The following is a 22,103-nucleotide window of genomic DNA, read 5'->3' as shown; positions in this document are numbered from 1 at the left end:
AGCACTGATGAACTTCAGAGGATCTTGAGAGCTGGCTGAATACTGAACTCAAAATGGCGTTTTTCTGACTTATTAATCTTGATGTTTACAATTCTGGACGAATCACAGCTGACAGATTAAATAAACACCACAGAGACTCTGCCACGCTTCAGAGTGAAGGTTCTGATTGGATTTGCGACCGGAATGTGTCATGATTATTTATCTTGTGTATCAGGTGACTAGTGGCTACAATAGGTAATTTCCTTATTAAACATTAATCATAACATTGTGATTTCACAGATTGGTCACATGGTTATTATTGACTAACAGTTGTTTTGATTAGCTTTATTAAAGTAGAGTTCTTTGATTAATTAAAAGAAAAGAGTTCATTCTTCTGTCTTCACTGCTGGAATGTAAACATTAGAAGTGAATGCATGACCTTGAGGCTGTTTCATGCACACTGACACTGTGTCAAACAGAACAGCTGTTAGAGGGGAGAAATGGTTCCTTCATCACATTACAGGGGTGAGAAATTGGCTTTATACATTTGATCCAGTTTTGGCGTAATGTGTATTCCTAGATAGGTAAGACCTTCTGGCGACCATTTAAATGGGAACGATCTCACGGGTATTTGTTTCAAGGTACCCAGGGGCATAGCCTCTGATTTATCAAAATTTATTTTATAGCCAGAGAACTGGCTGAACATGTCTATTCCCTGTCTGATTAAAACAATAGATATCTCTGGTTAGTCACTACAATTAGTACATCGTCAGCATAAAGAGTGATCTTATGCTCTCTATTTGCAATACTGAGACCCGTTATATTTTCGTTAGACATGATTGCCTCAGCCAATGGCTCAATTATGAAGGCAAAATGGTGAGAGAGGACATCCCTGTCTCGTGCCCCTTGAGATGCCGAAGCAAGAGGATTGTACCCCAGTTGTGAGCACCGCTGATAAAGGAGTTTTATATAGAAGCTTTACCCAGTTTATAAAATGTTCTCCCATACCAAAAGTATGTAGTGTGTAAAGCAGATATTGTAACTCCACATGGTCGAATGCCTTCTCCGCGTCCAGAGAAATCACGAGACCATCCTTAGACTCCTGAAAAATCTGGATGGTGTTTAGCAGTCGACGCATATTATCACAAGAGCTACGACCTTTAATAAACCCAGTTTGGTCTTTATTAACCAAAACAGGCAATAAACGTTCTAATCGCATCGCTAAAATTTTAGACAAGATCTTTAAATCGACATTTAACAGAGAAATGGGTCTATACAACGTACACTCTTCCGGGGGCTTGTCCTTTTTTAGAATTAAGGAGATATTTGCTTCCTCCAGAGAACGTGGCAATGTCCCTTTCCTAAAAGATTCATTAAACATATTTAAAAGAGGATCAATTAAGAGGCCCTGAAATTCTTTGTAATATTCCACACCGAGTCCATCCGGGCCCGGGGACTTGCAGTTTAGTCTTTCTTAGTTTTAACGATCATCATATATTTTTCTGTGCACCACTTGATCGTGAGACTGCTACCCGTTAGCTTTAGCATTAGCCAATCTGCGTGTAGCTGCACTTTTGATCACAAACTTTGGACTGGTTCTGCTTTTGTGCCTTTGCTGGCTCCTTCATTTTCCTTCACTACATCCAGATGACCACATTGTGCGCCAGTAAAAAACATTTTTCTTAGATGTAACTTACATTCGTTGAATAAAGTTCTGGGGAAAATAATAATTCAAAGACGTTGCACTAGTGCTATGTTTAAAAATAGACAGACACGCACAGTTTTTTTTTTTGTCTCACTGTACAGCCCTGCTCTGATATGGAAGAGCCTGGGGGAAAATCAGGATGTTGTAGAGATGTTCTTACATTTAATTAGAAACTGTAGAATGTGAAATATCATGAAATATGAGCTATCACCTTCATGGATCTTGGAGTAAATTTAACCAGAAGATCGGATCTTTTTATTGCAGGGATTGAGCAACACTTCGTATCAACTCCAAGAAAGAGTCAGGTTTAAAAAGTAAAAAGATTTATTTCTAAACAAATTAAACAAGACTAACTTTAAACACTTTGTGATGACGAACTAAGGTGGAGTAAGACTGAGAATGGTGTATGTGTGAATATGTTCAGAACCAGCAAATCCGGAGAAACGATTAGTTCTGATGGGAGTGAAATGGTGTTTCGCTCTAAGCTTTGGTTGGAGATTATAACACACACTGAGACGCCATCTGTCGGTCTACATACCCAGCGGAAGTCCCCGTTTAGATCAGGAGGTGTCGAGGTCCAGCTTGGACCTTGTCTGGAACCGAAATCTGTAGCAAAGCCACAGTTGCCAACCAGTCCCGTCTTGAGATACTCCCAGGTCACGACAGTTTATTGGCATCTATCGAGACCCTGAAGGGATCGATGGTTCAGCTTTTATTCTGAAGGAACCGTTGCAGCAGCTGGAACATGCAACAGATTTAGTTCAGCTTGTCGTTAGGTTCTTTCGGCTTTAAGAGGCAAGTTACGGATTGGCCACTCCGATAACTTCTCTAGAACGCTTTGAACTGAAGTTAAGATGACGTGGGGCATAGTTTTATAATTTGGATGTTTTGATTCATGGTCGAATCAGAATTTGCCACAAAAGGGGATTATACAAGCACCAACAAAACCACGCCTCGTGTCAGATCTGGAAGGTTCTGATTGGATCAGCAAAAGGAATGTGTCATGTGATTTTTAACATTACATGTGATCAGTCTAGTGTGTAGTTTAAAGTTATATTACTTATTATAATCCTATGATAGTATTTTAATATCAGGTAATTAATATTCTTATTTCACAGATTGATTGAACATTAGCTTCACATGATTGGTTATCATTTAATAGAGAAATAGTTCTGTTTCTAAAAGAGTTCTTCTTTCTTGTGCTGTCCGGGGAAGCAACAGTTTAGATAAGAGCACAGAGCATGAGTGGCCTTGGCCCATATCTTGTAGATTAGGCTTGTGTCAGAAATGTATGGTTTTGCTTGGGCAGAGCAAATAGAGCAGGGCCGTTCAGGCCAAAAATGGACAATTCATCATGCTACAACGTGCACCAACCATAGATGTGTACCAACTAGCGAGAAAAGCAATTTTTGATCTTATTCTGCAGCGTTTTTAGCGTTTTTAGCGCATTTCGGTGCACCGCTGCCGATACAGCGCCCCTGTAGTGGCACAACGCTGCAACTGCAGTTAAAATAACATCCATACAGTATAGCTGGCGGCAGAGTGAAATCAGGCTTGGGCAGCACAAAATTAGCTTGAGGCCTCCGCCACGCAAATTTGAACGCAGGAAAAACTCTGCAAAAGTGTAAGTGACAGGGATAAATATATCATGCGGCCTCTGGCAGCGAGCAAATGCTGCCTCCTCAGAGTGCGTTCAAACGCAGCAGCGATTCATTTAATTTACTACTCAAACTCATAAAAGAAAGAAACGCAGTAGTCTGTGTTCAGAAAAATACATTTTGCTTAAATAAAATACCACAATGGTGGGCACTACAGGGAAACCAAGAGGAGGCTTTAATACAGCGTTTAATACAAGCCGTTTATATGTCACTCTACCAAACTACAAATACAAAATTAAACGACAAGAAAAATTATCTTCCAGCGAACGTATGCTCTGCACTTGTATAAAAAATATTAACTGTTTTGGCTTCTGTGTTTGCAAATCGGTCTGTGCGTCATGCACGAATAAATCGTCCATCGTCTTTTTTTTTTTTGGACTGACGATTGGCGGTGGGCAAAATTATATAAATCGCCCGACCCAAAAATAATCTTTTTGAGCAAATACACAGGTGAGATTTTCAGTTTAGTTTTAAAAAACTGTACATTTTCTGTCTTATGGAAATAAATAATTAACTATGTCCGTTTATCCTACAACACTTATTTTAGATGTGTTGGAGGGTTGCTTTGTTTGCAAACTAGGCATTCCTGTCATGGTTCACACTTGCCATCATATAAATGTGAGAAAAACACGTTAAAGAGTTTTTGGTGTTTTATGATAAGAAACCTTTGATTATTTTGCAGATGTTGATGGTCTACTCTCTGCTAAAATAAGAACTCAGTTATTTATTGCAATAAAAAGCTATAGTAACATTTGTATTGGATACCCCTGGTTTGTGATGCTCATAGCACATTTTTATTGCTTCCTCGACTGCTCTGAATGTGTTGAGACTTTTACAGTTTAAAATTAGGTCTGCATGATATCTCTTTAGTGTAAATCAGTCTCTAAAAGCTGTTAACGTTCATCTCAAGGAGCAAATATTTAGTTAAAATACAAAAGTCTAACTTATTATGATTCCAGCCGACTTTTAGTAGTGAGCTTTATGTTTTTGACCTATTTAAGTGTTTTCTTTTCTTGATCCACACAACTCTTATTTTGTTAGACAACTAAAAAAAGCTTAACCCTAAAGAGATCTAGAATTTCAGCTTTTGTTTTTCTCATTTTCACATTTTTAATTATTAATGTTCAGAATCCTTACTTATTATAGATACACTTCATGTCATGAATAGCAAATATAATTTACTAGTTTAATCTTTTAACTTCCACACCAAGAATTAGGACACACATTTTTATTTTTGCATATTTTGTTGCTTTTAATTTAAGTAGGTTTTGGGCAACATAAGTGTAAGGTATTAAGCTGGTAACAACGTAATAATGGTTATTCAAACATCCCCCTAGGCCTGGCACGATAACACATTTTGCTGGATCATATATTGTCCAACAAATTATTGACAATAAACTATATTATTATTCAAGACCAAAATAACCACTTATGCAATGTTATTATATCTTAATAATACAAGCACACCCTTTAAAATGCAACAGCTAAACCTTATTTAACATTGAAACATCCAGAAACAGAACTTCTAAATTAATAAATAAAACATTAGAAATGAGAAAATATTCAATCAATCAATCAAAGCTTTATTTATAAAGCGCCTTCCGCAACCCTGTCAGGAAGCCCAAAGCACTGAATATGGTTCAGTTGAAGGTAAATATATTGAATAAATCAGCAAATAAAAGCAATTCAAATTACAAAATACAAATAACAAAATAGGTGAAACATTCTGGTACAGGACAAATGTGTAAAACAATGGATTTAGTGAACCAATGAAAATTCAACATAAAAGAGGGCCAAAATCAAACATGTTCTGGAAACGCCAAGCGGAGGAGGTGTGGTTTTAGGTGACTCTTAAAGACTGGCAGAGATGGGGACAGCCTAACTGAGGGTGGCAACTGGTTCCAGAGTGACGGTGCTAGGACTGAGAAAGCCCGGTCCCCGCGAGTACGACACCTAGAACGAGGGACAGCGAGCAGGCCTTGGTCAGAGGAGTGCAGAGCGTGTGATGGGGAGTGTCTGTTCAGGAGCGTGGCTAGATAGGGGGGACCACCACCCTGGAAGAAATGATAAACAAAGACGAGGATTTTGAATTGTGAGCGATAGCAAACCGGAAGCCAGTGCAGGGAGGTCAGAACCGGACTGATGTGGTCCCGTTTCCTGGTCCCAGTCAGGAACCTGGCTGCGCTGTTCTGCACAACCTGTAGGCGACGCAGTGATGACTGACACAACCCTGCATAGAGAGAGTTGCAGTAGTCAAGCCTAGAAATTACAAAGGCATGCAGTACCCGCTCCAGGTGGGCTCTCAACAGCATATGCTTGATTTTTGCAAGGCGTCTCAGGTGAAAGAAACTGGACCGGATCACAGAATTGATGTGAGCATCAAATCTAAGTCCAGCATCAAGTTTCACCCCCAAACTGGTAACAACTGGTTTTGAGTAGGGAGAAAGAGGGCCGAGATCAACATAACGATCCACATTCCTGCTGTTGGGGTGAAAAACAATGAGCTCTGTCTTTCCCTCATTCAGATGTAGATAGTTGGCCATTAGCCAAGACTTCACCTCATTAATACAGGACACAAAGGACTGGATAGAGTGACCTTTCTCCTGACACAATGAAGAGTAAATCTGGCAATCGTCAGCATAGAGATGGAATGATAGGCCATGTTTACGAAAGATTGACCCCAGAGGTAGCAGATAAATGGCAAACAAAAGAGGACCAAGGATCGATCCCTGCGGGACCCCCCAGCGGAACCCCTCCCAAGATGAAAAAACATCACCCAGTTTAACGCAGAATGTCCTGCTGTGGAGATACGATCTAAACCAGTCCAGAGCAGACCCTTTGCTCCCAACCCATCATTCCAAGCGATCAAGTAGAATCGCGTGGTCAACTGTGTCGAAGGCTGCTGTCAGGTCTAACAACAGAAGCACCACAGAAGTACCCTGATCTAGTGATAGATAGATGTCATTTAGGACCCTCAGTAGAGCTGACTCTGTGCTATGGCCAGACCTGAACCCTGATTGAAAAACCTCGAACAGATCAGAGTCAGCTAAATGTGAGACCAGCTGCTGATAAACGACTTTCTCAAGCAGTTTTGATGTAAAAGGCAGAGTAGAGATAGGCCTGTAATTTGCGATCACAGAGACCTCAGCACCAGGTTTCTTCGGGGTCGGTCGAATAACTGCTGCTTTCAAAGCAGCTGGGACAACACCTGTGCTGAGGCTTCCATTGATAATCTGACCAAGTGATGGGCTAAGACACGGAAAGGCAGCCTTCCAGAGACGAGGCGGCAGAACGTCAAGTGGAGAGCCAGATGGCTTCTGCCTCGCAACAAGCTTACTCAGCTCAGAGTATGAAACAGTACTGAGGGAGCTCAGGGTGGGTGGTGATGAGGAACTGGAACAGGGTCAATAGAGTTACCAGAAATAGCTGCTCTAATGCCTGATACTTTATGAACAAAGTATCTGTGAAAATCTTCAGAGTTTCCAGCAGCTGTAGGAGACATGGAGCTAGGCTCTTGATACACCAGAACAGAATTAAGTGTTTTGTAGAGAATCCTGGGATTCTTGGAGTTTGTTTCGATGATGTCTGCAAAATAGGCCGTTCCAGCAGCCCTCACAGCATCCTGATAAGCAACCAGTGATGCTCTGAACAACTCACGCGAGACCTGTAGGCCATCCTTTTTCCACTTTCTCTCAGAGGCTCTACACGCCCGCCTACAAGCCCGTGGGACATCAGAGAGCCAAGGCTCCCTCCTAGACCTAGACTTGCAAAGCTTGAGAGGGGCAACCACGTCCAGGACCTGATTACAAAGTACATCAAAGTGTTGTGAATAGTGATCAATGTTAGATGGATCTGGGTTAAAGGTCTCTAACCTTACAGACATACAGTCCACAAACTTTGAAATAGTTTCTGCATCCAGGGCTCTGAACCTAGTAGCTGGAGCTTCACACACAGGGACAGGACGTGGCAACGTAACATCACAGAGTATAGGAGAGTGGTCAGAGAACACAGGAGACAAAGTCACAAGGTTCATGACAGGGAGACCAAAAGAGAGAACCAGGTCCAGGGTGTGACCCTTGGCATATTGCACCAAAAACAATCAAATTGACCCTGTCTCTCTAAAACAATAAATGCAATGCCCTGTCCAGTGTCAACAACCAAAACTGCACTTTCGTAATGATAATAAATAACAATATTAGAGTTGTATATTTCTGAACCTCGATATATTGAGGCTAGAAAAATTGAGTTCTTTTTCATCTATCGTACGATTAACTGATTTATTGATAATTGTCCCAGCCCTACTTTCTCCCATTTTTTACAAAAATGTTTTCAAGTGTAGTTGTTTTTATATTCCAATTTCATTCAGCATGTAGTTCAGACCAGGAGAGTATTAATGAACCTGCAAGCTGTGTGGTATGGGTGCCCAGTGTAGCTGGTGTACAATTTAGAAACTACTAATTCCAAAATTGGTGGTCTTTGCCTCTGGCAGTGCGCCCCAGGGCAGCTGTGGCTACATTGTAGCTCATCACCATCAGTGTGTGAATGTGTGTGTGAATGGATGAATGATACACTGTAGTGTAAAGCGCTTTGGAGTCCTTACTCTGCGAGGCGCTATACAAGTGTGGGTCATTTATCACTTCAGAGTAAAGAGTCCCAGTAGTCTTCATCTCTTTCAGCATGGGCCCTAGCAAATCCTAGGCATGCTATTTTGTGCATGGGCTTTAGGAGAGGCTTCCTTTGTGGACGTTACCCATGGATGCCATTCCTCTGCAGTGTGTGTCGTATGGTGTCACGGGAAACGGTTACTCCCGTTTGGCTTTCTACTGCTTTAGCTAACCGCAATGAACTTGCATGGTGATTTTCTTCAACACTTCTCATCAGAAGACGCTCCTGTCGAGATGTTAACTTCTGTGAATGGCTTGCACGTCTCTGTAAGATGGTTGCACTTCCATCTTTCTTAAATTTTTGGATCACTTCTGCACCTCGTTGAACCATCACCTTATCGTGGTGGAGGAGTTTGAGTGCCCTAATGATCCTAGGAGCTATGTTGTCTGGGACACTTTGTGCCCCTGGTAGGGTCTCCCATGACAAATTGGTCTTAGGTGAAGGGTGAGACAAAGAACGGTTCAAAGGACCTTTCATGGATGTAAATTCAAAGAGTCAGAGTACCCAGCCCGGAGGGTTACCTGGGTCCCACCCTGGAGCCAGGCCTGGGGTTGGGGCCAGTGAGCGAGCGCCTGGTGGCCGTGCTTTTGCCCATGGGGCCCGGCCGGGCCCAGCCCGAACCGGATACATGGGCTCATCCAACTGTGGACCCACCACCCGCAGGAGGAACATGAAGGGTCCAGTGCAGTGTGGATTGGGTGGCAGACCAAGGTGGGAGCCTTGGTGGTCCGATCCCCGGACAAGGAAACTGGTTTTTGGGACATGGAACGTCACCTCGCTGGCGGGGAAGAAGCAGGAGCTTGTGGCAGAGGTTGAGCGGTACCGGCTAGATATAGTCGGACTCACCTCGACACATAGCATTGGCTCTGGAACCCAAGTCCTTGAGAGGGGTTGGACACTCTTCTTTGCTGGAGTTGCTCCAGGTGAGAGGCGGAGGGCTGGGGTTGGCTTTTTGTTAGCCCCAAGACTCTCTGCCTGTGTGTTGGGGTCTACCCCAGGGGACAAGAGGGTAGCTTCCCTGCGCCTTCGGGTCGAGGAACGGGTCCTGACTGTTGTTTGTGCTTATGGGCCAAATATCAGTTCAGAGTACCCTCCCATTCTGGAGTCCCTGGGAGGAGTGCTAGATAGTGCTCCATCAGGGGACTCCATTGTCCTGCTGTGGGACTTAAATATTCACTTGGGCAATGACAGCTTGACCTTGAGGGGTGTGATTGGGAGCAACGGCCCGCCTGATCTGAACTAGAGTGGTGTTTTTTTATTGGACTTCTGTGCAAGCCACAGTTTGGCCATGACTAACACCATGTTCGAACATAAGGATGCCCATCGGTACACTTGGTACCAGGGCAGCCTAGATCGCAGGTCGATGATAGACTTTGTTGTCGTATCATCTGACCTGTGGCTGTATATTTTGGACACCCGAGTGAAGTGATGAGCGGAGCTGTCTACTGATCACCACCTGGTGGTGAGTTGGATCAGATGGCAGGGGAAGATGCCGCGTAGACTTGGCAGACCCATACGCATAGTGCGGGTCTGCTGGGAACGCCTGGCAGAAGAACCTGCCAAGAAGGTTTTCAACTCCCACCTCCAGCAGAGCTTTGACCGCATCCTGAGAGCAGTGGGGGACATTGACTCCGAGTGGGCCTTGTTCCACTCTGCAATTGTTAAGGCGGCTGTTGCTAGCTGTGGTCACAAGGTGGCCGGTGCCAGTCGTGGTGGCAACCCTCGTACCCGCTGGTGGACACCAGAGGTTCAAGGAGCCGTCAGGCTGAAGGAGTCCTGCAGGGTGTGGCTGGTCTGTGGGTCTCCGGAGGCAGCAGACAGGTACCGGATAGCCAAGCGGGGTGCAGCAGTGGCAGTTGCCGAGGCAAAATCTCGGGCGTGGGAGGAGTTTGGTGAGGCCATGGAGAAAGACTATCAATCGGCTCCAAAGAGGTTCTGGCAAACTGTCCGGCGACTCAAGAGAGGAAGGCAGCAACTCGCTCACACTGTTTACAGTGGGGATGGGGAGCTGCTGACATCAAGTGGGGCTATAGTCGGACGGTGGAAGGAGTACTTTGAGGAGCTCCACAATCCCACCTACGCGCATTCCGAGGAGGAACCAGAGCCGGGAGACCTGGGGATGGACTGTCCAATCTCGGGGGCAGAAGTTGCTGAGGTAGTCAAACAACTACACCGCGGCGGAGCACCGGGGGCAGATGAGATTCGTCCTGGTTATCTCAAGGCTATGGATGTTGTAGGGCTGTCGTGGTTGACACGTCTCTGCAACATTGCGTGGTCATCGGGGGCAGTTCCTGTGGACTGGCAGACCGGGGTGGTGGACCCGGATAAGCGGAGGAAGACGAGGAGGAAGACATTCCCTGTCTCAGATTTTGTGACATTTCTCTTCCACGTGGAGCCACTGCTGAAAGCATGAAACAGGAAGGGCTTTCCTTTGTTCAGTAATGCATTTTATAGTCACCTGTCTGCTGGACACCTCAAATGAATCATAGACTCACCTGTGGTTGAATGACTGTTAATTTGAAATTTGTAGTCTTGTGTGGCTTTTCTCCTAAGACTATATTTGTTGTGTACTCATTTTTGCAATGTGGGCTTGAATGGATTTGTTTGGAAAATCACTTTTGTGTGTAAAAATAAACAAATCTTGCAATCAGTGGCCCACATTTGTGGGAGTATTTAGTAGTTTGGTATCTCATAGAAAATGTTGATTCTGAAAGGAAACTAAAAGTTTTCTGACAAATGTAGTGGGGTGTACTGATTTATGCTGAGCATTGAATGTCATGTCATCTCCCTGGTATTGTGATACATTTTGTATTGTCTTTTCTGTATTGCGATTATATATTATGGCTTCCCATTGGGGTTATATATATTATATTGCCAGTACACTCCCTTATCATTCAGATTGTTAAAGTAGAATTTCCCGAACAATTAATTCTTTGCTTTAGGCTTTTTTTACTGAGCTGTTTTGACTATAATGTTTGAATGGTAAAGCCAGTATTTTCTCCTGACTCAGTGCTAAAGTAGAGGATTTCAATAAAAAATGTTTGTTCCAAAGATTTTCAGTTCCACAACAGTAAGTTTTGCATGTAATCTAGCAATCAGATTTTCTATTACTACTTTCATTTTCTGTCATTTTGTTCTGCACACTTTTTAAACTCTTGCTATTGTTTTCTCCCTTGTTGTTGTTCTTGGAACCGTTATTGGAAGTGAGTGTAGTTCCCTCCACAGTATGCAAAGAAGAGACGTGGTTATATTTAGATACTGTGCATTTTTTGTCAGGAAGACTTTGACGTTTTGTTAGCAAGCCGCAAAGAAATGTGTTTGAGACCTGCTAAATCAGCCAGAATATCAGCATGGCGTCTCTGATTCATCCAGATTTCAACTCTTTGCTGCTCTATTTGAATGAAAACGTAAGTTTTTCTTGTTTCTGCATCTGTATGTAAATTCCTGAAACCAAACTGAACAATTCCATGGGAGAATTTCGTTTTTATGCATTCAGTACATTAATTGCTCGAGTTAAATCATTCTTGGCATTACAAAAAGTGCATTTTCTTTCACAAAAAAGATTCTGTTGTGAAAAAAGGTGATTAGATCGCTAGAGAAATCCTTCCTCTTTTGCTTACATCCATGTGTTAAGTTGTTCAGGGACATTTGAGGCTTTCATGTCCCAGATAAACAACACATCCAGCCTTCCAAGTGACAGTTAAGCAGATTAATGTGTTATTTATTTGTTTTTCAGATACTTTCTTCAGTGAGAAACTCTGTGAAAACTTGGAGAAGGTTCGCAGTGATTTTGCCTTTGAGACCGAGTCTGATGCTGGGGGGATGGTGGGGATCCAGTCGGCCAGAGGACAGTCTTCTCCGCTCAACTTCTCACTGAAAAACTTTGGTACAGAGCTCAGGTAAAATCCCAGAAAAGTCTTTGTTGTTATTGTACAGGATTTTATTTGCACACTCCTTGCTAAAGAAGTACAAGTTTGTCTGCTTTGCACCATAATTAGAAAGAAGGCACTTTGCAGTAAATGAAGTTGTTCCTCTTTTAGAGCGTTGGACAGATGCGATGTAGTCAGATGCTAAAACGTTTGGCTCTGTTGTTGTAAGAACAACCAGCTGGTCTTAAATCATTGTTTCTGTGAGAACAGGGGTTTGTAGAGCAGCTACATGAGGTTTAAAAGCTGATTTACCACCAGATCCCCCGCCTCCCCATCGGACTCTGATGTTTGTATCTGTGCTGTTTGTGCTTATATGTTGAGGAGTTTTTTGTTGTATAATAGAGTTAATCCCCGCTGGGTCTAACTCTGTTATGCCTTTTTTTTTTTACCTTACCCCCAATTATCCTCATGTAACACCCTTTTCATCTAGCTATTAAGGTAGCGCGACTCATGTTGCGAACGACCGCAGTCGCCAATTCTTGTCATGTGTCTTACCCATGTATGTCTGATCTTTGAATTGTGTGCACTGAAACTCAATTTCGTTTCTCTGTATGTCCTGCACATGTGGTAGAAATGACAATAAATGACTTTGAGATCAAACAAAATAAGCACCTAAAACCATTATCTGAATGGGCTGCAACTGGTTGATAAAAAAATGTGAATTAAAATGGTTTTAAAGGCACACTTCTCAGTTTTGCTTGCTTTTAGCACTCCCTAATGTGTTGTTTTGGCAACAGAGGGCAGTGGGGTCTGAGTGACATTTCATTAACCCTGCAAAGGGTCATTTCAGTAGCCTGGCAAGCCAGACTAAATAATACATTTATTTAGTCTGGCAACGCTCCATTGATGGCTCTCGGTTGTGGGGCGGGTTCTACCGTTGTCTTTCAAATGATCTCCGCATGCTACTGGACAATGAATGTGACATACTCACCGCAACAGCTATCGGTAAATGAGGCGGTCCACAGTTGAAGGAGAAAAGATCATTTTTTCTAAAAACAAAAGCACTTAAATACATCTATCTGCTCCTGATTCTAATGAAGCCCAAGTTCTAATAGTCCAAAATTGCATGAAAAGCCATTTGAAACGAGCTGTCGCCATCTTGTTTCACTCTGCTGAATCATCCCACCCACCAGGCATATAGAGTGCTCTGATTGGCCCACAAAGCAGATAAAGCTCTGTGATTTGTTCACTAAGCAGATAGAGCACTATGATTGGCCCACCATTATGGACCAATCACAGCTCTTTATGTGTTTGAAACCCCTCTAGAGAGCTGTGATTGGCCTGCCAGAATGCTGTTAGGGGCTGCAGTGGTTCCAGTGGAGCGTTCCTAGACCAAACTTTGCAAAGCGATAATTTGGTCTAGTTCACTAGGCTATCATTTCAGCACATACTGGCTCAAGAAAATGATTTTAAAAACATGAAAAAGTTGCATAGGTACCTTTAATCAAATGAGATTTTTTTTTTTACTATTTTTTCCCCTTTGATTCTATTTGAGTTATTTATTTATTTTTTACATTTTCTTAAATCTGGGTTATCAATGCTATAAAACAAGCTGCTCCAGAGCAGGTGATGAGCTTAGCCTCAATTACCATGGAGATCCAGTTGACTTCAAGAGAACTCCACTCGTGATTTTGAAAACTTTAAGACTTTCTGCTCAACGTGGCTGCCCTAAAACAGGAATTTTATCTTTGGAAGTACAACCAAGAACTGGTTTCGCCTCATTTTTTTTCCTTTTTCCTCTCCAGAAACACCATGTCATACCTGCGACCCAGCAGAGCGGGCGAAAACAGACGCAGCATGTTTTACGCCCACAACAACTTCAGCAGCTTAGAGGAGTGGGAGATGGTGGATGCACCACCCAAGGACTCCCCTGAACAGAAGCATCCTCTTGACGGGCGCAGCAGTGAGCTCCACATGCCTCTGGAGTGAATTACTCCTCTTAAATTCCTCCTGATGATCTCACCCAGGCTTTTCTCTTTTCTCAGATTCCTTCGGGTCGACATTCACCTTTGATTTTGGGCGCAACTCCTCACGACATAAGAGGTCTTCGCTTCGAGATTTGAAGGGGTTGGGGAGGCCCGGGCGTAGCTCTGAGAGTTCAGCGACAGAGTGTAACGGTGGCAAACAGTCAGACTCCCGGCTTCGTCTCCAGAGCCAGACAGAAGCGCTGAGTCAGATGCAGCAGGAACAAGTCCGACTGAACGAGGAGCTGGCGAGCCAGAAGGTAAACGTCCTCCAAGTATTAATTCTGCTTAATGTTGATTAGATTTATTGATTCGGTGCCAGCTTTGTGTTGAGGTGTCAGTGGTTGAATTTGTTTAGTCGCAGATACAGGAAGCTTGCATCTGATTAGTCATGCCTGAACTTAAAACAAGGAAACAGTAGTTCTGTACCTCACAACGGCCACACTTCTTCCCATTTTCTCTGTTCCCTCTTTTTTTTTTTTATATACTTTTTTCAGCACTCAGCTGATTGTTCATAGTGGTCAGAAGTCATGGGCAAACTTGCGGTTTTTCGTTTGACCCATCTGAACATTATGCAAGATTGTGTGACATAGTTCTTCCTGTTAAACTCAACAGAATTTGTGGGTGTTCACGCTACATTTTGTGACTTTCATCATCACACAGATTACTTAATATTTGAGAAGGGAAACCTTTATGATTGATTATGAAAGCAGACAGTTTCAGGTATTACAGGTTTACTAGAAAGAGTACCCTTTTTACAGTTGGAAACTGTTCTTTGAGCCTCCATATAGCATATGAAACTTTGTTGGGGCTCACAATGGCCCAGGAGTGCAGACGAACGAGGAAGGAAGAGATAATCCAGCAAAGGGTGTGAGAACAAGTTACAAGAACAGAGTTTAAGACCTCTGTGGGTCCCGCAGCAGTAGGTTTTGTTCACACACACTTCTCAGGAATGGGGAAATCTCTGAGCATGTGGGTGGGGCAAAAGATACACAGAAAAGTCTGTAGTGTTTCCCTTAAAGGGCAAGTCACCGCCTACCAGAGTCTTACTCAACTCCCACTTCCTGTTTGAAAAATGCAACAAATACTGTTGCCTGGCAGACCGAGAGGGTGGAGCCACTAACAAATACATTAACACAAGTGCCCACAACAACATCATGACATCGTAATGCACCAGCTGACATCATAGAGTACCTCTTAGCCAATAGCGATGCCAGGTTTAAATTCAAATACAGTGTAGAGTTTTTACCTGACGACCGCACAACACTGACAGTTTTTGGCAGAATATTTAAATTTTAACTAAGATGCACTAAAGTGCCCATTTATTGACTACTTGTGTCTACAGCAACGATTAGACACTCATTTATATAGTTTATTAGCAAAAAAGTTGATTTTGGAGTGACTTGCTCTTTAAATGACAGCCGTGCAGGCTCGCTCAAGGCACTGTGTGTGTGTGTGTGTGTGTGTGTGTGTGTGTGTGTGTGTGTGTGTGTGTGTGTGTGTGTGTGTGTGTGTGTGTGTGTGTGTGCGCGTGCGTGCGTGCCCGCCCGCCCGCCCGCCCGCTTCAGTCAGAGGTAGGGTTGTCACGATACTAAAATTTCAAACTCGATTCGATACTGGAAAAAACTCGATACTCGATTTCGATACTATTTGAAAAACCAATTTACTGAACAAGTTTATTCAAAAAATAACATTCCTCAATTTATATTGCAAAAATTAAATTTTAAGAATTAAGTGTGTAAAGTGCTTAAACCTTTCAAGTATCAGCATTTTTTTAAAACTTGCATACAAAAACTGGCGAAAGTTAACACTTTAATCATGAATTGTCTCACTATATACACACTATTTGCAGAGTGATGTTTTGCTGCTTAAACTCTGTTTAAGGTGCATTTTTGTCATAAGATGTAATGCCAAATGTTTTGTTCTGTACTTTTGAACAACTCTGTTGGTCAATAAAGGGAGAAAACAAATTTCTCCACAGTAGGACAAAGGTACATCTACCGGTAATCTTAATAAAAACAGATTGGCGCACGACAGTGACGTCATTAAAAGCACCGGTTAGATTAGCCGCGGCTAGTCTGTTCACGCCTAGAAATCCCAGACCCGCTCCAAACGAACAGGGGAATCATGTTAATGATTCCTAACAAAACCTTTCGACATTGAGATGTTGTGGTGCAGATAATGTCTTATTTTGAGGCTGCACCATGGGTGCCCGTTCGCACTTGTTATATGGATATACACTGATGGCGATTTACCGATGGATCTAAATACCCCGGGGAATCCAAGTAGCACCAAAGTTGTCAGCGTGAGTAAACAAACGTACTGCATGCTAGAAATTAAGTCCGGGTTGCAATAAACGGGATTTTTCCTTTAAGCATATAAGAGTGAATATACAGCTACGTGTCGGACTTGGTATGCTAATTAATTTGGGCTGTGAAACACCTCCCAAATTCGCTGTTTATGTTTTTGTTTATTTATTTGGCAGACAAAACTTGGATCGGAGACAACTCGCGTGGGAAATTGCAATGTAGCCATGCGGCGTCTTCTTCTGTTTGTCTGGGAGGCGGAGGCTGCTTTACGGCATCTGGCTGTCGTGCGTGTCGGTGTACTTGAAGAAGGCTGTGTATAATAGTCCATAATATCGATACCACAGGGATGGAATATCTAATTTAGATACCACTTTTAGCATAGATTTATATCTAGGTATCGATTTTTTTGACAACACTAGTCAGAGGCCAGCATTGACTTCTCAGCATCTAGAATTATAATGAATGGCGCCTGCGGGAAGCTCCCACTGCTTGATTCTCTCTGCCAACCGGGGGCTCTCTCTAATGGTAGGTGTGTATTTGAGCTGGCCAATCAGTTGGTAGTGGGTTGTTGGACCTGTTCAGCCTGAAGCAGACCTCCTTGGTATGTGGGCCAAAAAAACGACTGGTTGAGTGCGGAAAAGTACAAGACCACCTAGATATGAACACTTTAAAAGCTACCCAGTCCATGCTGGCCCAGATGTGAAAGCGTCACTAGAGTTCCGTTCCATTTACACTTCATCAATAACCAGTATACTAATATTTACACTCTCCAACAAATCCCACCATGGTTACCCTTATAATGAGACCAAAAGAATCAAATAGACCCTGTGGTTACAGAAATATACTCATGAAGGTGTTGGTATGTCATCTGGGCCTCACTAACTTTATTATTGATTTAAAGAAAATTGCATGGGCGCAAATTGTCTTTAACGATTAAAATGCAATTAATCAAGATTAATTAATTACAAAGCCTCTAAATCACCAGATACATTTTTTTTATCAAGTCCCACCCCTAATTTTTATTTTCTAGTCAGGAAAAAGCCCCATTCATTGACAAAAAGGTGGTGAGGCCTTAGAGGTACACTCCAGCTAGCCAGTAGGGGATGCAAGAGTTCCTACGTAAGCTTGTTTTTGCCAACTCTGCTATTTGGGGACATTTGTGTTCCTGCACAGTGGATTAGTGGTCAGTAGTGCGCACGTATTCTGACAAAGGTGTGGCTCAACTACAGCTGTTGTTTCTACTTTGTAATCAGAAATGCTGAATCATGTGGTGTTTTGGAAACCGCCTGGTCCATCGCCTCCTCCAAACCTCCTGTTTTTGTTAACTTTACAGCTGATGTTAGCCTGTAAATTCGCCTTATTTGCTGTGGGATGTTTGACTGGCAAGTCCTGGGTGATAAATTAAGATGTGTTAAATGTTTCTCAAGTATTTTATTGGCCTTCAAGCCGAGGCCGTTCAGGATTTTGCAACAAAAAAAAATCCCCAGCTGCAGACTTCCTTTTTTTACTTTATGAACCATTCAGGGGATTTCCCCACCTCTGGTCACCATGCACTGACAGCTCACATCAACTGCAGGAGGAGGAGTGCTCCTACTCAAACGGCGAGTTATTTATTTCTATCTGGAGACACTTTAGCTCTTTTTCTAAGGTCTCATATTGATGCTGAAAGTCAGATCTTCTCAAAAGTTTTCTTAAGCACATTCCAAAGCTTCTCACTAGTTTCAAAAGATAAGTTTGGATCTTAGGAAGTTGAAGAAATGATCCAAAAATGAATGAATGCTAATACTTTTTCCCACGTAGGAGCTGGTGAGACTTCTGCAGCAGACTCTAAAAACCTCGCAGTGCGACAGGTCTGCTGTTCACCGTCCAATTCAGTCTGCGTCGTCGGACCAGAGGCAGGGTGCAGCTGCCGCTACAACCCAGGAAGATGTGGCACACCTGGAGAAGCTGCTTCAGGACAGAGATGAACAGATTAAGTCTTTGTGTGGCCACATGGAGCGCCTCTCTCTCATAAAGGAGAGTCTGCAGCAGGAGCTGAAGGTCCTGAAAGTCAAGGTGGGGGAGATGAACGACCAGCTGGGAATGCTGATGGAGACCATCATGGCTAAGGATGAAGTCATCATTAAGCTGTCGCAGCACAGCTCTGCGCAAGACGAGAGCGGATCACCAACGCCTCACAGAGAGCAGCAGGAGCTGGATGTCCTCAAGGTACAGAAACAAACTCTTAAAGAGCAAGTCACCCCTACCAGAATCTTACTCCACTCCCACTTCCTGTTTGAAAAATGCAACAAATGCTGTTGCCTAGCAGACCGAGAGGGCGGAGCTGCTAACAAATACAGGCTCACAATGACATTGTGACATCATATGGTACCAGCTGATGTCATTTGATACTTCTTAGCCAGTAGAAATGGCAGATTTAAATTAAAATGCAGTGCAGAGTTTTTACCTGAAGAGGGTGCAACACTGACAGTTTAAGGCAGAATATTTATATTTTAACAAAGATGCACTACAGCACCAAATTATTGATGACATCTGTCTACAGTACGATCAGACGCCCATTTATATAGTTTATCGGCAAAAAAAATTTGATTCGGGGGTGACTTGCTCTTTAACGAATCGTTTCAGTTTTATTCCACCGATGTGTGAAGTGTTGATTTGTTGTTTGATCTTTAACAGGACAGCCTTCAGGGTTACAAATCTCAGAATAAATTCCTTAACAAGGAGATCCTGGAGCTGACAGAACTGCGGAGAAACGCGGAGAACAGAGAAAAGGCTATAGAGGCGAAGGTACCACGATGTCTGACACACACGTCTGAATGCTTTCAGTTGAATTCTTAATAAATAAATCCAACCAACCTTTGTTTCAGTGCACGGCTATGGAGGCCAAAATGTGTCAGGTGGAGAGTAAATATCTGGTGCTGCTTCAGGAGGTCAGGACTCCGATGTGTTCGTCGTCAGAGCAGAGCCCGGGCCGAGAGGTCATATCCAGGTTACTGGAGGACGCGCTGCAGGTGGAGAGTCCACAACAACAGGAACACACCATCTTCAAACCGAACACCGTCAGGTAGGAGGGAAATGCTGATCCAGCTTTTGTATTTTCAGTGGTTTCCTAACAAGCTGAAGTTAGACGGACTCATTAGACCTGTTCAGTTTTTCCTGACTGGAAAAACTCATCTGCTACTTGGTGTTTTTGGCACTGTTTGGTTTTCCGACGAGCTCACTCATGTTTAAGGTTGAAACGTCTTTTTGGATATTCAGGAAGTATCTGAGAAATTTTGGAATCATTTTGATGGACGTGATTTTTTTTTTTTTTCTGTTAGTGAGTATGACGTGTACGGCTTCAAGACCGTCCCTGAGGAGGAGGAAGAGGAGGAGAGGCTGGTAGCTAAGGTCCGGGCCTTGGAGCTGAAGTCCTTGTCCATGACGGATCAGGAGGTGTCCGTCGGGGTCAAGTGGGAGAATTTCCTGGCCGGCACTATGAACAGGGATCTGGTTCGGTCCCCGGAGCTGAAGGCCCTGATTCGCTGCGGCGTGCCCCACGAGCACCGCTCCCTTGTGTGGCGCTGGTGCATCTCCTACCACGTCAAGAAGTTTCAGGATTGCTTGATGCCGGACTATTATGAGAACTTGCTGAAAATGGCCCGGGAGAGGTCCAACCCAGCTTCCAAGCAGATCGAGCTGGACCTGCTGCGTACGCTGCCCAACAACAAGCACTACGCCTCCCCGAGTGCAGATGGCATCCACAAACTCAGGAATGTCCTGCTGGCCTTTTCCTGGAGGAATCCAGACATCGGATACTGCCAGGGTCTCAACAGGTACCATGAGACCCGATTCCTCTTCTTCTCTCTTGTTTTGCCGTTTATTCATTACATTTTTACCTTTTGTCCTTTCTTTAGGCTTGCAGCCATTGCTTTGCTCTATTTAGATCAAGAAGATGCATTTTGGACCCTCGTTGCCATCGTAGAGGTCTTCATGCCCAGAGACTACTACACCAAGACTCTGCTTGGCTCTCAGGTAAAAATCATCATAGTTCAACATGAAAAAAAGACAGAGGAGTGGCCATAAAATGTAAATATGTCTGCAGGTGGACCAGCGTGTCTTTAAGGACTTGATGAACGAGAAACTGCCACGCCTCCACGCCCACTTTGAGCAGCACAAGGTGGATTTCTCTCTCATTACCTTCAACTGGTTCCTGGTTGTGTTTGTTGACAGCGTGGTGAGCGACATCCTCTTTAAGATCTGGGATGCCTTCCTGTTTGAAGGACCAAAGGTAAAAAAATCAAACACAGTCTCCGTTTTTGAGGTTTAAATCTATGTTTAAAGACTGGTGCCACTCTGTGATGCTGTTAAGTAGATTTGATGACATGCATCTATTTTCCTCCTCAGATCATGTTTAGATTTGCTCTCGCTCTGTTCAAATACAAAGAAGAAGACTTTTTAAAGCTGCAGGACTCCACTGCTATCTTCAAATATCTGCGATGCTTTACGCGCACTATCCTGGACTCAAGGTATGGAAAGGCCAGTTATGTCGGGGTTTTGCTTTGCTGTGGTCCCGCAAATGACGCGACGCTCTCATAAACATTAAAACAAGTCTTGAGTTCACATCTCTCTTCTGCATCGCTGACAAATAATAATAATAATAATGCATTGAACTTATATAGCGCTTTTCAAGACACCCAAAGACACTTTCACACACACATTCACACACTGCCATTGATGGTAAGCTACTTGTAGCCACAGCCGCCCTGGAGAGGTCTGACAGAGGCGAGGCTGCCATTTGGCGCTGTCGGCCCCTCTGACCACCACTAACACAGGCAAGTTGGGTGAAGTGTCTTGTCCAAGGACACAACAGCTGGATACCCCTGGCGGGAGCTGGAATCGAACCCATGGCCCTCCGATCATGAGGCAACCCGCTCTACCACCTGAGCTACTGCTGCCCCAAATAGCAAGTTTTGTACAGTGTGACGGTTTAGGAGTGTGAGCTGAGCAGCAGCGTTTTTTAAACATGTCAGATTTCAGCCAATTCACTGTAGTATTGTTAAAGAATAATCGCTCTGTTGGCACGAATCTCAAACTGGATTTTCTCTTGCATGATTGAAACTAATGTTGGTCAGACCATTTTTCAACCACCTTCTGTAGAGATGCGTGTGTTTGGACCACCCCTGGTGGCTTGGAGGCTCTAAGCCGCTACTGGTTTCAAAGCTTACCAAGTTGCAAGGAAAGGTTGATGGACTCTTAACTCCAACAAGAACAACAAATCTTGCATGACATTTGGGATGATCTGGTTTATTTCTCCATGTTGCAGGAAGCTAATGAACATCGCTTTCTTCGACATGAATCCGTTCCCCATGAGGCAGATCCAAAACCGCCGGGCATTCCACTTGGAGAAAGTCCGCCTGGAGCTGACGGAGCTGGAGGCCATTAGACAGACGTTCCTGAAGGAGAGGGAGACGAGGCATGATGGGCGAAGCTTTGTCAGCGACGATGAGGAGGACAACTGATACGAAGATGAAGATCTTCTCTGCAGCCATTGAGTTTTTTTTAATTCTCAGTCAGTCTGATGAACAATGATGGACGTCACATGAAAGGATCAAAAACTCACATCAGTATTCCTGCCTTTATATTCTTATTTTGTAAATGTTTGCTGACTATTGTTTTTCTATGTATAATTTTATGTTAATTGTATCAAACAATGAATGAGCTTCTCTTTACGCCAAACCAACATTAATGGTCCAAAACAGTATTGTTTTTACACCTTTTTAAAGGGATTGTTTTCCTTTTTATGCTGTATTTTCATTGAAATTCTTTATTTTACCATATTTACCTATAACTACTCCTGTTTCACCATTTCTAACCATCTTTTTCCTTATCTTCATGTTTTTAATGCACTTCTG

The 22,103-nt window shown here is 43.3% G+C and overlaps 1 protein-coding gene across 1 annotated transcript in view; it reads left to right on the top strand.

The window, feature by feature from the left end:
* Positions 1-21,935, top strand: part of tbc1d2b (TBC1 domain family, member 2B) — a 28,966-nt gene extending 7,031 nt beyond the window's left edge. The window contains exons 3-13 of the mRNA XM_015964431.3: positions 11,744-11,906; positions 13,682-13,839; positions 13,922-14,160; positions 18,010-18,417; positions 18,886-18,996; positions 19,077-19,273; positions 19,530-20,024; positions 20,106-20,223; positions 20,294-20,479; positions 20,596-20,717; positions 21,515-21,935. Coding sequence (XP_015819917.1) covers positions 11,744-11,906; positions 13,682-13,839; positions 13,922-14,160; positions 18,010-18,417; positions 18,886-18,996; positions 19,077-19,273; positions 19,530-20,024; positions 20,106-20,223; positions 20,294-20,479; positions 20,596-20,717; positions 21,515-21,710 — 2,393 coding nt within the window. The 3' untranslated portion in view covers positions 21,711-21,935. The remainder of the gene's footprint in view (positions 1-11,743; positions 11,907-13,681; positions 13,840-13,921; positions 14,161-18,009; positions 18,418-18,885; positions 18,997-19,076; positions 19,274-19,529; positions 20,025-20,105; positions 20,224-20,293; positions 20,480-20,595; positions 20,718-21,514) is intronic.
* The last annotated feature ends 168 nt before the right edge of the window (positions 21,936-22,103 follow it).

The sequence above is a fragment of the Nothobranchius furzeri genome, chromosome 4 (genome assembly GCF_043380555.1).
Source record: "Nothobranchius furzeri strain GRZ-AD chromosome 4, NfurGRZ-RIMD1, whole genome shotgun sequence".
NCBI lineage: Eukaryota > Metazoa > Chordata > Actinopteri > Cyprinodontiformes > Nothobranchiidae > Nothobranchius > Nothobranchius furzeri.
Note: the sequence above shows the minus strand (reverse complement) of the source record. Positions and strands in the feature narration are given on the sequence as shown.